Source organism: Gymnoscopelus microlampas (assembly GCF_963454915.1).
Source record: "Gymnoscopelus microlampas genome assembly, chromosome: 4".
In the NCBI taxonomy this organism is placed as follows: domain Eukaryota; kingdom Metazoa; phylum Chordata; class Actinopteri; order Myctophiformes; family Myctophidae; genus Gymnoscopelus; species Gymnoscopelus microlampas.
The window spans coordinates 18,557,719-18,573,996 of NC_139941.1; the positions used below are offsets into that span (position 1 = coordinate 18,557,719).

Below are 16,278 nucleotides of genomic sequence, written 5' to 3' on the forward strand. Positions count from 1 at the left end.
TTTGCCGATTTTGAACCCAAACCCTATAGTATTCTTTTTTGAGGAGGACGTGAAAAATGAGGCTAGTTTATTTCCAGCACCTTTTGAGCGTGACCTCTCGTCAAACAGAATGCATTGGGAAGTCAGAATTGTGCATGTCCTCCTGACAAGAGAATATAGGATTCATTCGGGTTTTAAAAAAAATAGTGACGTTGCGCTTTTAAATGAAGAAATGTCCTCTTAAGTCTGACTTTCACCACTTAACCTCCATGAACCATAAGTCAGAGTTCAGGCCATAAAACCCTCCCGGCCCACTTAAGCGATTAGCACTGTGCTCAACCAGCCACATCCAATCAATGGCAGAGCAAACACCAGACCACCCCCACCTCTGCTTATTGTTATTTACCGTCTAGTATTGACTAGCTAGCATGACATCATCATTTATTAGTTAGTTGAATTCTGTAATGTCATTTGCAAGGCTATTTGAACTTGAGTGTCATAATTAGCAAAAAAAATAATTATGGCCCAGTTGACTTTTGTGAGAAATTATTCTGTCAAATGTGTTCCATTATGAATAGAAGATCTCTGGAAAGAAAAGCTCCAGTATGGGCTTACGTCATCGGTGATCATCGTCTTTCTCACTCGTGCATTAAACGACAGAATGAAATAATATGTAATATAAGATGATTGGATATATTTGTCTTTATAAACCAATAGCTAAATCAGAGCCTTTGAAATCTTCTGCCTTCTGACCCATTCCCATTCCATAATGGGACTCCAATTCACCCCAGTGACTTCCATTAAAACATTAAATATTTCAAGAATTATAAATGTGTGAAAAAACCTTAGTGAAGGTACCTTTGTGGCCTACTGGCATTGTGCACAAAATAATTGGAGCTAATCAGCTAAAAACAAGACAGATACTGCAGATATAATCCACCCATCTTCTGACAGAAACTCAGTCATGCTAGTGCTTCTCAAGCCTGATCTATACTTGGATACTTGATCTATACTTGGCACTGGAAAATAGCAGATCTACAAGCTATTTTTGGTGAGCAACGCACGTGCCTATAACTCAGGCTTCATTGCACCAGAACCATTGGTCTGAAATTGGGTAGCTCTGCTCTTCTACTGCTGTGGTCTACAAGCAACCTGCTATAGTTCTTTCTCCTGACTAAATCCCTCATTGTCGGCCTCGAGACAAGTCATAAGAGCTTTTAATGGATTACGCCTTGAGAACAGATAGCCTCGGCTAAAAGAGGTGCTGTGTTCATTGGAATGTCCGGCCTGTGTTATTTGGCTTCACTTTCTGCACATCTTTGACTTCCTTTCCTCTGCCCACTTCCTCGAGAGGCTTTACCCCTGTTTTGCATGGGATTTCCATGGCTGACGGCTCTCATTCCTGTCAGCATGTTCCTGGTTTTGTTCCCCCTGTGTTCAGTTAAGATGTCTTTTATGACTCCTCTAATCGGTTTGGGAATTGATTGCCAAATTGACGTTTTATCAATTTATTGTCAAAAATAATAGGCTGTTTTCACATGTTTTTGTGTGTGTGTGTGTGTGTGTGTGTGTGTGTGTGTGTGTGTGTGTGTGTGTGTGTGTGTGTGTGTGTGTGTGTGTGTGTGTGTGAGTGTGTGTGTGTGTGTGTGTGTGTGTGTGTGTGTGTGTGTGTGTGTGTGTGTGTGTGTGTGTGTGTGTGTGTGTGTGTGTGTGTGTGTGTGTGTGTGTGTGTGTGTGTGTGTGTGTGTGTGTGTGTGTGTGTGTGTGTCCGTCCCTTTAGCCGGAGAACATAATGCTGCTGAACAGAACTTTGCCTCATCCGCGCATCAAGCTCATCGACTTTGGCCTGGCTCACAAGATTGATTTGGTTGGCAACGATTTCAAAAACATTTTCGGAACTCCAGAATTTGTAGGTCAGTGCCCTCCACTAGACTGACCTTGTCACATCTCAGTGTGTGTGTGGGTGTGCGCATATGTGTATGGGTACGCATGCATGCTCTTGGTCTGCTATTGTGAAGAACAGGTTTTAGTGGTTTGTAGAGCTAGAAATACAAACACGAGAGTTAAGAAAGACACATAGACATCACGCTTGTGCAGTACTTTGCAACACACACAGCTGCACATGTAGGTCCTGAACATTAGCACCGCTCTGTTTTCCTGGCATAACCCCCGCCCCCCCCCATGCCAAAAAAGCGTTGAGTGAGCAGGTGCCAACTGGGCCATGGGGACTCAGTAATTGGCTGGAGATTATTAGAGGACTACTGCTCTGCCATGCCAAATCACACACACACACACACACACACACACACACACACACACACACACACACACACACACACACACACACACACACCACACACACCACACACAACACACACAACACACACACAAATACACACAGCCCTGGCCCTGCCCAGGCCATTATCTGTGCCTTTTGACCACCTGCTTGCCAGGCGGCTGTCCTCCAAACCTACCAGTGCCAGGCCCCAGCCGCCCATCCTCATTGGTATACAATCAGGGGTCTTCAACGTGTTTCAGGCCAAGGACCCCTTAACTGAGAGAGAGATGAAGCATGGACCCCCTATACATATTGTATAAAACTGTGTTGCAGATTAAACATTTTCATAGATTTCATAGATAGCTTCACAGACTTTTGTTTTGTTTTAAGCACTTAAACCCTCAATACTTAGTCAACTTGACCTTTGGCTCTGTACTTGGTCTTTTGCTCTTTTTTCCCTCTATACCAAACCTCTTCGTTGAAAATAGCCTATCTAAAGCTCGTAGATCTGCTATTTTCGGCTAATATTCCCCTCAGAATAGGGATGCTATAGGGTTGAAGTGGTAAAAAAAAAAGTTCCTATCACACAAAGATTTGGCGGCCCCCCTGTAGTAACTCTGAGGACCCCCTAGGGGTCCCGGACCCCCTGTTGAAGACCCCTGGTATACATTGTTGCTCGTGGTGTCGCACACAGGAAATCAAATAACCGATCCACAAGCTCATGATGCATTGTGAAATTGCTGAGTAATCTGCTATTTTCTGTGCACAGCACCGGAGCGCAACCACATTTAAATCCAGTTTTACCCCTCACCGCTGAAGCCAAACCAGAGCCTGTGCACGGATCATTAGTGTCCACTCTGTGCCAGTGGACTAAATAAAGACCAATCAATGGCCCTGGTAGCTGACACTGGAGAACAGTCCTTGCCAAAGTGCTTGCATTAGTTTTCGGTGGACAGAAATTATTTTAAAAGAAGCAGATGTTGCCTCGCTTCAAAGAGATAATCATTTTTAACCACTGCAATACAAAATGTGATATTTGGCATTTCATATTCATGTTGCACTCCCTCTACTCTGTTTATGACTCTTCATCTTCATTTTTGTGGCAGACTGTCTTCCATCGCATGTCTCTCTCTCTCTCTCTCTCTCTCTCTCTCTCTCTCTCTCCATACATACCGTATACATGGTCATCATTGCCACATAATTTGACCTGTCTATCTTCATGTCAGGAATACACCATGGTACATGAGTCATGGTTACTTTACACTTGAAAGCAAAATGCATAAATGAATATGGAAAGTGTTGAACTGAACATAAGTGTTTGTCTTGCAGCCCCAGAGGTGGTAAATTATGAGCCTTTGGGCTTGGAGGCAGACATGTGGTGAGTAAACACACACACACACACACACACACACACACACACAGACACACACACACACACACACACAGACACACACACACACACACACACACACACACACACACACACACACACACACACACACACACACACACACACACACACACACACACACACACACACACACACACAAATAATGCTCATCATTGAATACACATCATTTGAGTGTGTGCTATGAGGTCGTTCCATGGTGTACATTCGTTAACCCTGCATCACTTTGAACAGCTGCGCTCGTTGTTTATCTTAATTACAATGGAGAATATTAAAGTGTAGATTCATAATTCAGATCTTCTCTCTCTGCTCTACTCTTTCCTATTCTCTCCCAGGAGTGTTGGTGTAATAACCTACATACTGTAAGTACTTTACCTGACAGGTCACTTATGATGATGAATGTGTGTGTGAGTGCATGTGTGAGTGCATGTGTGTGTGCGCGTGCAGCACGGCAGGAACGGTTATTTGCCTGTCAAAATGTCCTTGAGCAAGACATTGAATCCTTGACCAGTTCATTCATTGTAAGCCAATCTAGAAATGTGCGTCACCTAAATGACAGAAACTGTGCTGTTATGTACATGTGCACTCATTCATGTAAGTGTGATTCAACTACAGCTGTGTTAAGCTACCTATATTCTTATAGCCTCTACAGAGGGAAATGCTACTGAACCTCTCCTTGTTGCATCACGACCATACCTAATGAAACATAATTCTAAACCTAATTCTCAATAAATATCTCTTTAGTGATATAATTACTTACAGTAGGCCTCTAAGTCGAGGGTGGTAAACCGGCACACTCGGCCAATAATTCGGCAGCAGTGTCCTCTTGGTTTGGTCCTTGATTATTTTCTTATCTGCACCAATCCACTCTTAAGCCTGTTTTATACTTGGTTGCATGCAGGTGTCGCACACCGAAAATAGTAGATCTACAAGCTCACAACATGTGGTGCTACGAGCCTATGACGCGTTGTGAACTTGTAGATCTGCGGTTTTCTGTCCCTTATTGAACTGATTGACACACTTTGTTACAATGTTTTGGGAGACCATGTAGACCCATTGAGAGATGTTGCACTTTGTCAGAAATTCCAAAGTATTGTGGGCTGATTGTGAGCCTAAACTATCACTGGATGTGTTGTTGCTGATATCGGTGTGGCAGCAATATTCTGTTCACAATATGCTGGGTGAATAATGACAGCTATATCAAACTGTCTAGAAGCCATACAGTAGATGCTCTCTGGATTTCTACACTGACCTTGCATCCCACCAGAGCTTGTTAACCCCCCCCCCGTCCCTGTCCCCCGTCCCGTCCTCCCCCCCTCAGCAGTCCTACTATATTACTCAAAAACAATTACAAGTAGGAGCAGATCTAGACTGCCCACTGTTATCTCATTCATGTGAGGAATGCACTACATGAGTCATGGTTACATCACTCTTCAGCCAGATGAGCTGTAGAGATGCCAGCACAGTAGTTTACAATAGAATCTTGGTCAGCTTGGCCATGTTGTTTTATGCCACAGTGAACAGCACTTAAACCCTAGATACTTTGTTCTTTTCATGTCCATTGATACCATGTAGAGAATATCCTGTTGGATAGCTTAAGCTAACTTTTGGGCTATTCATTTGCTACCATTTAGTATTAGCTTGTACAAGCAAATTTTAAGGCCATCATGTGTCAGTGTTGGTATGATTGTATATAACATGCACAGATAAAGTATACATCTTTGTAGGCTGTTTCAGAGGCATTCTATAAAACGAAAGTTAGGGAAAATGGCATTGTAATTTAACTGTAAGTCGACTTAGTTTCCCTCTATTATTGTCCTGCACTGTGATGAATTGCTTTTAGGATTTGTTTGTGCAGCTGGAGTTTATGTAGCATAAATGTATATTTCTGCCAGACTTAGTCTGAGCCGAACCCTTTACATTTTGTCCCAGTTGGCATGGTAATTAGTCCATGAGCTGGACAGTGTGTAATGGAGCAGTCAACACCAGAGTTGGTCAGAGTGACACATTTGGTTTAATTGCCTGAACCAATTGCGCAACTCGACGTCCCAGGATATGTGACAATTTGACAATGTGTGTGCGTCGCGTGCGTTTGTCTCTTTTAATGCTATCTTTGTGAGGACCCAGTGTCTTCTCATGGATAGCTTGATGAGCGAAATCCTGAATCCAAAGTGAAGACATTCTGCAAAGTGAAGACTTTTTGCTGGTTCTGTAGTTTTAAATGTGCTATGAGAATTACGGTTGTTAGTGTTGGGGCTAAAGGACCATATCAGTCGTCTGGTAGGGTGAAACTCACAGTATAGCTGATATTACTGCCCATTTTTTCTTTTCATCTTTTATTTTTTTCAAGGAAGCCATTTCCATTCATTTCAGTAGGGTATGAAAATCATCTTGCAGAGACTTGAAACTTGCTTGAGATTGTACACAAAATGTAATTTACAGTAACATTAAAGATGTGTTTTAATACATTTTAAAACACAGATTGATTTGAAAAGTCTAGACAAAAATAGTCCTCAGAGAAATTTCTCCAAAGTCATTCTTTTAATGACTTTGGAGAAGTGTATAAATCAGAAATGATGCCATTTAACTCACTGAGTGCCATTAACGTGTTTCACGTGTTTTTAGCGCTATGGCTCAACGTGCCATTAACGTGTTTGACGTGTTTTTGAAAAATTAGCATAAAAATGAAAAAAAATAAATATTATTATTATTATTATTTTTTTGGAAAAACATGTTCAGAACCCAAGATATCATCATCTGAAGGTGTGCAGCTCCATCCACTCCTTGTTTAACTTAGAACTGAAAAAGGCTGTATCTCGCTTCCTAAGCACTTTTTGTTTTCTGTGAAAAAAACTCTGGCACTGGGACAACATCATTTTTAAATATTTTTTGTTTATTCGTTTCTGTTCTTTTACATACTCATAGGTAGTAAAATTGAGTGCCAGAATTGCCAAACGTTTAAAAAAAATAAAAAATTCTGGCACTCAATGAGTTAAGTGAAATGTATGATTATTATATGTACGATATATGGTCAAAGCTGTGAATATACAATGACGTATTGACGTCAATATGGCTCATTTAAGGTTTAAGGTAAGGATTAGGCGTGTTGTGGTGAAGACGAAGAACCATCTATGTTTAATATAAAATATTTTGACTCATAAAACGTAATTCTCAGACAATCTCTTTCTGTCTCTCTCTCTGCACCATGGTTGGTGCTGAGATACGTGCTCCCTTGCTAGATCAAATGAATGATTCATACTTTTATTCTATTATTCTATAGCCTTATATTAATAAGGTTCAGTAATATAATGGTTTAAATAAAATCCCAGGCTGTTAATTACATTTTCTCGTGACATGAAACGGGAAATTGTAATCAAGCCAATCTATTCAGTTACACTCCATTTATAGCCTACACTTTTGTAATGTTTTCGTGTAAATAAAATGAAGGCACACTTCACAATTGTTGTTTGTGACAACAAAGGAGATTTTACCCAGAGGGAAAATTCCAAGCAGTGCTTTTAGATCACTCTCTTCGGAGTCTGGTCATGAATTGTTCTGCCATCATTACCCATTTCAGTTGGATCTACATTACCATTTTCAATCAATTAAAGTGATGTTGTGTGATTCCTGTGTGTATTCAGTGCAGCGGTTCTACCCAGCCGGGGTTGTCTGTCTACACACAGCAAGGGAGGCTGTAACTTGAAGTGTAGCGTTGCAATCTGCAAACAGATGGCTCTGTGATCTTGCGAGGCCAGCTGCTGCTTTTTAATTCCAACCTTAATTTACACATTCAAATATTTGTTTATTTTCATATTTGACTATAGGTTTGAATGTGGAATATTCGTTGACAGCCCTGCCGCATATATGCACTACGGGTGAAATATATCACCCTATGATGAGGGTGAAAAAACATTTTTTCATTTCAGCTGCTTGCATTTCAGAGTGAGAAATGCTTACCAGGTTGAATTAACCCCATGGCTTGACAACTTGAACCCCAACAGTCCACCCCCTATTCTGGGGGGAACATTTGCCCAAAATAGCAGATCTACAAGCTTTACAACATGTCGCGACGTGACACGTTTTGAGGCCTTGTGAGCTTGTAGATCGGCTATTTTTGGATACATGATTTTGTTGTAGATATGGGAAAAAAGTGGTCCAAGTACAGTTGTAACTCAGGTCTGTTTTACTAAGACTAGGAGGTTTAAGTGGTTAACATTCCTGAGGTCCAATCTGAGTGGTGGCGTAGATGAGAGGATTGAGAACAGTCCAAGTAGATTTCCCCTTGCTCGTGTTTGACTTCCACACTCCTTTTAGTTTGATGTCAGCCTGCGACTAATGAACCAGCAACAAGAGCTTGTTCCGTAATCACGTTTTCACATCAACATGGTCTTAGTTTCAGTTTCCCAGGTTGAAGCCAATCAGTGCAATCACTGAATTACTCCCTGAACTGAAATGCAATCCCATCCCCTTCCTTTTGATTACTGGACCCCACTAGGGACAAGTAAGAGCGAGAGAGAGAGAGACAGATTGAAAAAATTGAAAAATATCCAAAATAGCAGATCTACAAGCTCAAAATGCGCCACATTGGCGTTGTTTTTTTAAAGCTGTAACGTAGTGTACGTACGAACAGCACGTGTGCAGCAGTAAAGATGAAATCAATTCTCTTACTTTTAATCTTATTTATTGTGGACATTGGACACAGGGTCCATTTGTGCACCATTAGGGTTAAATCAACGCTCAGGATGTAGCTTTGCTCATGCATAAAATGTTCAAAATCTTTTCAAAAAGCAAGTGCCGTACAGTGTTCTTTTTTTCTGTTTAGAATTTTGTGAGAGCATTGCCGGTTTCACTAACTGGAGTTGTTTCCTGTTGTTCAGTTTGAGTGGTGCCTCTCCCTTCCTGGGTGACAACAAGCAGGAGACGCTGGCCAACGTGTCGGCCGTGGACTACACCTTCGACGAGGAGTTCTTCAGCAGCACAAGCGGCCTGGCCAAAGACTTCATAGCACGACTGCTTATCAAAGACCCCAAGTATGCACAAGCTACCGGTTTTCTCTGACTGATTGATTACCCCGTGCACAGGGCATTGTGATTGCTCCTGTCTGTGTGTCTGTGAACAAAATAAGTTGAACGGATGCTTAGATTTACAACTTGGTGAGGATACAGGCAAATCATCAGTGTTAATGTAACTTAGTGTACAAAATGGTTACATTTGTACACTCTTAGTGTTACAAATGGATTAATGAATGCTGAGGATTTTACTGTGTAGGTTGCCCCAATGAGATGATTAACGTTTGGGTCTCAAAGGTCAAGATCAAAATTAAGCTCAAGGGGAAAATCAACAATGGATGGGTGAACCTGAAACTTGGCGGGAATGATCAGTCGGCTGCCACAAAGAGATGATTAACTTTTGGGTCCAGATCGAAATAAGCCTACATTGTCAGATTCTGTATTTGCAGGAATAGATTGCTCGCACCAAAGAGATTTTGGTGCGAGCAGGCTTTGCGCTCCCAGGTGCCTTTTGTTTAATTCCAAATAGATTCTATAGTGAAAATCGGTGTCAAGTGGTTAGGGCCTGTCACTCCACCCCTGTGCGCTCATCTGAGACATCTGAGCAGCCATCTGCTGGGACCAGACAATACTCCCTTTCCCCTTTCCTTTCCCTTTCGTCTGACTCCCCTGTACCCTACTGTACTGTACTGTAGGGTATAATGTATCTCTTCGTTTTTCTACCATCAACGTATTGAGAGTAATGGACATTACACTATCCTTTTTAGTTTTCTGGTTTCCAGGGGAAACCAGAAGCCAGAGGGCTGTGACTCAAACTCATTATGTCAGAAAGATATACTGTGTGCAGTCTAGAGGTGCTAAATTGTTCCTTTTTATGCTTGTCCTGGATGCATAGCACACTGTAGCATGTTAAAAGGATCCCTGGCTAATAGCCTTATATGCCTTAACCCATTAAGACCTGGAACTGTGTCATTTTTAGATTTGAGCTAAGAAAGCATTATTTTACACTTTGGGCTATTCAAAAATAGCAGATATACAAGCTCATAGCAGCACCGAGTGCCGCGCTACGAGCTTGTAGATCTGCTATTTTTGAAAAATCGTGAAAATGTGTGCAAATCTTCTGAATATATATATTTTTAAAGAGAACATTTTTAATTCAAATCTTTGCTTCTGGGGGGTCCCTGGAACAAAATATTTTGATGGGGGTCCGCGGCCAAAAACATATCATTTTGGGGGTCCTTGACATGAAAAAGATTGAGCACCACTGATATAGAAACATATATTTTTCAGAAAACTGTTGAGATTTAGGAGACATGTAGAATCGGATTCAGGTCTTAATGGGTTAATACATTATAATTGCCCTCTATAACTAAAATTAGAAATTAAAAACACCGTAAATATTTTATTGATTTTAGAAATGGCTCTCGTCGCAAGAAGATGATTGCACATGCGTTCCATACATTCCATAGGTCTGAACCACTCACATGGACAAATGACATCATCAACTTGTGACGAGGGCGGTCCCTATTTAGTGAAAGATCAGCTGTTTCTAAAATAAATAAAATATGATCTCATTTAATTTGAGTTATAGAGGGCAATTATAATGTATTGAGGCATATAATATCCCTGGCTTATTAGCCAGGGATTCTTTTAAGAAATTCCCATCCGTTTCTCATCCTTAATATATGCAGTGACTCTTTGCCTGTTCTATTCTAGAAAGAGAATGACCATTCAGGACAGCCTCCAGCACCCCTGGATCAAGGTTAGATCCATCAGCTGAAGTTCATATTTTAAATGTTAATCTTTCAAATCTTTGTGAAGATAGCTATTCACCACTTTCAACCTGGCGTCCCTTTTTTGGGCATGTCATTATGGGCAAGATATTTAAAAAAAATCTGTAGATCTACAAGCATGTACATCAGTTATTTCTGCTATTCATTGTACAAAGAAGTATATAGGGCTTAAGTGGTTAATCAACATATTTCCACTTTGTCAAACCAGCCAAAAGACACGCAGCAAGCACTGAGCCGGAAGGAGTCTGCTGTGAACATGGAGAAGTTTAAGAAGTTTGCAGCACGGAGAAAATGGAAAGTAAGTACTTTGTTCATTTACATTCATGCACTCAAACCTTGCATTTAGCATAAACTTGACCAATAACTTAAAAGTATTGATAAACAACACACACATCTAATATAATAACAGTTGGACAGTTAATTGCCAGAAGGCCCTGCCAGGCATGCTGGTATTAATGAGAGCAGCTGCCTGTGTGGTGGGTTGACTCCTGTCACGCTGTCCCTCGCTGGCGTGCTGTGATGAGCGTCGTAATGAGGAGGCATGGATAGTACAGAACAAAATATAGATTGTTCAGTTGACACACACACACACACACACACACACACACACACACACACACACACACACACACACACACACACACACACACACACACACACACACACACACACACAGAAAGTAGAAAACTGCAACTATTCTGTGTCACACACACACACACACTTGTACCACAACCCACGCCCGCTTCACTCCACAAACCATAATGGCTTTCCTCTTCCCATTTCCAAGTTCCTCCCCAGCTAAATCAATTCCCTTTAACATGACCTGACCATAACCTTTCCAGTCAGGTAGACACTAGATAATCATTCACTCGTATCTGTTCTTCTCTGTTCCAGCAATCGGTCCGTCTCATCTCCTTATGTAACCGCCTGTCCCGTTCCTTCCTGTCCCGAAGTAACATCAGTGTGGCGCGGAGTGAGGACACACTGGTAAGCTGCTGGTTTTCGTACTCCAAATCACGATGGACCATATTGCCATTGGTCAGTTTCAATCAATGGTCAGTGGAATCAATGGTCAATGTAATCAATGGTCAGTGGTATCAATGGCCAATGGAATCAATGGTCAGTGAAATCAATGGTAATTTTACATTACAATTGACATTTAGTAATTTAGCAAACGCTCTTATCCAGAGCAACAATTGCAAAATCAGGGTAAATGGCATGAACCCTAGTCAACAGAGTAACCTGACCACCCCAATGGTCAATGGAATCATTGGTCGTTGGAGTCAATGGTCAGAGATATCTCAAAACCCATTAAAGAGCTACAATAGATAGGTATAGACTTGCGGTGAAGACGTTGCTAGACATTGACTGAGCATTCTGGACCTGTTTTGAGTGACACGGTAGCTTTTAGTCAAAAATGACTTTTACCATCGTTTCCTCTATATGCATTCAGCTGCTGCTGTAATATGAATTATTTTGTATTCATTTTTATTTAATTTTGTATATATTTTTACGGGCTTCGTCTATTTGCCATCTACACATTTAATCGGCGCTACAAGCACTCCATATCTTGGTCAATTCACGGTTTCTGGATATCATTCACAGATGAGGTAAAGATTTTAAAAAAAGACAGTGTTGCGGGACTCGTGCCACAAAAAGAACAGATCTACAAGCTATCACTGCATTGCAATGCAACATGTTCACAACTTGTAGGTCTGGAAAACAACACTGTTGTAAGATGGAGTGTAAATTCAGCTTAAAGTTACAGCAAATGCAGTCATTTGATAGGAATATGCTAGGACATATCCATATTGATAAAGGTAGTAGCCTACCCACTGACACTTCTTCCTGGTGGCGGACCTTACTAGAGCCAGACCGATATATCATTTGTTCAGTGAATATCAATAATTGTTTATTATACTTTTATTACAACTCATATAATGTAGACTAGACAGACATTTCCCCTGCTCATTACTGTGAATAAATGTACTGTATGTATACTTAAGCCTCAATCGCCTGGACGTTTCTATCTGCCAGCATAAGAAAAAAACAGTTGTCCACCATCGCTGCTACAACTCCTTCCTAAGGAAACACTGCTGTTACTGTTTCATCCCTCACCATATCTTCAGTATAATTGTACCAGTAACCAGCTGTTAGACCGTTTCAGATTGTGCTGCTATTTGCATTGCCTATTTCATATTTTCCAGTTACATCTCAGCCACTTTGTGTTCTATTAAGTTTCTAAGAATGTCCTGGCAGAACTGATTAGCACCACATTCCCCAGAGTACCATGCTTGTTTGAGGAGCCACTGCAGTGTTGAGCTTTGAAACCTGGGTAGTCTCAGGGGACAGTGTTAATGAATGCACTTCAGCTGGAGAAAAATGTGTGTGTTGTTTATGCGTCTGCATGTGTGTTTGCCTACACTGATCTTGGTGTGTATTTATGCAGGTGGTGACCATAACATGCTGGTGTGTAAAATCCTCACTGTTAATTTAACCACATGAGCCCATCATCCATCCATGCTCTACCGCTTATCCGGAATCAGGTCACGGAGGTAACAGTTCCAGCAGAGAATCCCAGACTTCCCTTTCCTGGCCCAAATTAGCTACTTCTGACTGAGAGGGATCTCGTGGAATTCCAAGGCCAGCAAGGAGATATAATCCACCCATCTGGTCCTTGTTCTGCCCTGTGGTTCTCTCTTCTCAGCTGTACCTGTGTGTAAAAACCTCCCTTAGCCCATTAAGAACCTGGAACACATCGGTGTCACTTTTTTGATTTGAGCTAAAAAGCATTATTTTACACTTTGGCTATTCAAAAATAGCAGATCTACAAGCTCATAGTGAGCACCTATGAGCTTGTAGATCTGCTATTTTTTTTAATTTGTGAAAATGTGTGCAAATCTTTGAATATGTACATTCTTTTAAAGCGAACATGTGTATCTCAAATCTTTGCTTCTGGGGGTCCCTGGAACAACATATTTTGAGATGGGGGTCGGCGGCCAAATACGTATCATTTTGGGGGTCCTTGACATGAAAAAGTTTGAGCACCACTGATATAGAAACATACGTTTTTTTCAGAAAACTGTTAGGATTCAGAAGACATTTGTAGAATTGGCTTCAGGTCTTAATGTTAGATGCCCGAACCACCTCTACTGGCACCTTACCACGTAAAGGAGCAGTGGCTCTCCCGGATGACTTAACCCTATCCGTAAGGGAGATGCCAGCCACCCTCCTGAGAAAACGCATTTTGGCCGCTTGTATGGGCGATCTTGTTCTTTTAGTCATAACATAATAGGCGAATATTCTGCCAAAATAGGCGAACCTTCAGCAAAAATAGGCAAACATTTGGTAAAAATAGCAAATCCACATCCTCACTACACATCAGGTAGCGATGCGTTGTGAGCTTGTAGATTGGCTATTTTAGCTATTTCACGTTCAAAAAAGTATATCGGGCAGGTGTTAAGGGGTTGACTCTGAGTGTCAGATTAACATGGAGGATTGTATTGTCTTATGTGAACAGGCAGTTATGTATCCAATATGTGTTGCTGTCCCTATGTGATGTGAGGCTTAATGATCAACAAACCAAGGCCCGCCGTTTCCTTATCTAAAACTTTTATTGCAACTTCCTCATTTCGTTGGAGTGCTGATAGACGGTTGACACAGTTCAGGTAGTTCAACAATAGATATGTGATAAAAGAAAAATGCACATAACTTGTTAATGACTGCAATTTGCGTGTGTGTTATCGTGCAGGGCACCCGTTGCCCAAATTGCAAGTGATTCTGAGCTGGTGTCTCACTAGTGCCCCATTTTGCATTAACCAAGTCAAGACCCAGTATAATGAACAACAAAGCCAACATATTCCTCCATGAAAGGTATTTGGCCCCCTTTTATTATGTTATTATTTTATAATTGTCAAGGACCCCCAAAAATGTATTTATTTGGCCGCGGACCCCCCATCTCAAAATATTATGTTTCAGGGACCCCCATAAGCAAAGATTGGAGTAAAACATTTTTGCTTTGAAATAATATATATATTCAAAGATTTGCACACATTTTCAAAAATAGCAGATCTACAAGCTCGTAGCGCTTGTAGATCTGCTATTTTTTAATAGCCAAAGTGTAAAATAATGCTTTTTACCTCAACTCAAGAAATGACACAGATGCGTTCCAGGTCTTAATGGGTTAAACTCTTTATTTCTTCATCTTTTCTTGAACTGAGAATACAGACTGCACACTGCACGGTGTGCACAATGCTCCTGAGGCTCTTCTATAATAAAGTATAGAGCAGTGCTTCTCAAATCTTTTCATGTCAAGGACCCCCATATTAATATGTTTTTGGCCTTGGACCCCTTTCAGAAAATATTTTGTGCCAGGGAATAGCCGATGTACTGTATAGTGTTAAAGTGGTTGAACAAAGTTTGACGCCACGTAAACTAATTTCGCTGGGGACCCCCTGGAACCCCCCTCAAGGACCCCGGGGAGGTCCCCCGACCCCACTTTGAGAACAACTGTTCTGTAAATACAGTATAGACAGTACCACCTTGTTACTTTCATTTTGAATGCAAAACAAAACGAACAAAAAACAATAGCTGCACAATCCACAAACAACTATATACAAGGTTGTATTAAATATAAAAGAAGCTGTTAACTGCATGATGCCAGTAGCATGCAGTTAAAACAACACATTCCCAGCGCAGCCGCTGGCGGAGGTCGACTGCTGGTCCGCGTCTGTGTCATGTGCCTGCTGGTTGGCCTGGGTGCCCTGGCAGCGAGGTGAAGTTGGAGAATGTGTTCCGCTCGGCTGGGCAAACCCCCTTGCACGCACGCGCACACACACACACACACACACACACACACACACACACACACACACACACACACACACACACACACACACACACACACACACACACACACACACACACACACACACACACACACACCTCTTTCTCCTTCCCTCCCTCCTCCTTTCTCTCTGATGTATTTTTCTCCCTCCTTGTATCTGTGCAGCAGAGCATTCCTGCTCATTTCGGTGCTGTTCCACTGATGCAGTTTGAAGGTTATTGGGTCACATGCCTAGCTGGCGCCTGAGAAAAATTCTAATGAGTTCTGCTTGTTATTCATCTGAACGGCAGCGATAGAAGAAATAATTGCTGAATTTGGTGAATTTGTGTGGGTGTCGCGTGAGGTTGTCTGTTAACCAGACTTGACTGTTTTGTGCCTAAGAAGAAGGGACACTGACCGTTAACAAAGCATGTGTGTGAAAGAGACATGGAGAGAGACAACCTGATGGAGAGAGCATGAGAGGGACAGCATGCTGCTGTCAGCCTGGTCTTCGGGTTTTAAATGACAAATGACAAGCGAAGCGTTTCATTTCTCAGTGGCTGTCAATCCCCATATAGGATGAGGAAGACTCCTTTGTGATGAAGGCCATCATCCACGCCATCAACGATGACAACGTGCCTGGCCTCCAACACCTGCTGGGTTCCCTGACCAGCTACGACGTCAACCAGCCCAACAAGGTGACGCACTTCCACGAACACAAACACAAAAACCAAGGGCCTTTTCCCAGCCTGAATGGATATCATCTACTAATGTCATGTTTCACTATCCCAAGTTTCTAACACATTAGCCACTCAAGCCTGACACCGTCATTTGGCGAAAATAGCCGATCTGCAATCTCACAACTGGCACCTGGCGACGCGTTGTGAGCTTGTAGATCGACTAATTTTGGTGTCCGACATCACCCAAATCATTGACGGAAAGTCGCCCGACAAAGCATACACCCCTCACAAAAGAACAACTCTTAA

General features: G+C 41.7%; 1 protein-coding gene across 2 annotated transcripts in view; it reads left to right on the forward strand.

Moving 5' to 3' along the window:
• The window catches only part of dapk1 (death-associated protein kinase 1), an 87,727-nt gene that overhangs the window by 36,625 nt on the left and 34,824 nt on the right, over positions 1-16,278 (forward strand). For both annotated transcript variants that reach the window (XM_084056181.1, XM_084056182.1), the window contains exons 5-12: positions 1,760-1,892; positions 3,587-3,635; positions 4,001-4,027; positions 8,543-8,695; positions 10,391-10,436; positions 10,676-10,765; positions 11,362-11,454; positions 15,871-15,990. In XM_084056181.1, coding sequence (XP_083912307.1) covers positions 1,760-1,892; positions 3,587-3,635; positions 4,001-4,027; positions 8,543-8,695; positions 10,391-10,436; positions 10,676-10,765; positions 11,362-11,454; positions 15,871-15,990 — 711 coding nt within the window. The remainder of the gene's footprint in view (positions 1-1,759; positions 1,893-3,586; positions 3,636-4,000; positions 4,028-8,542; positions 8,696-10,390; positions 10,437-10,675; positions 10,766-11,361; positions 11,455-15,870; positions 15,991-16,278) is intronic.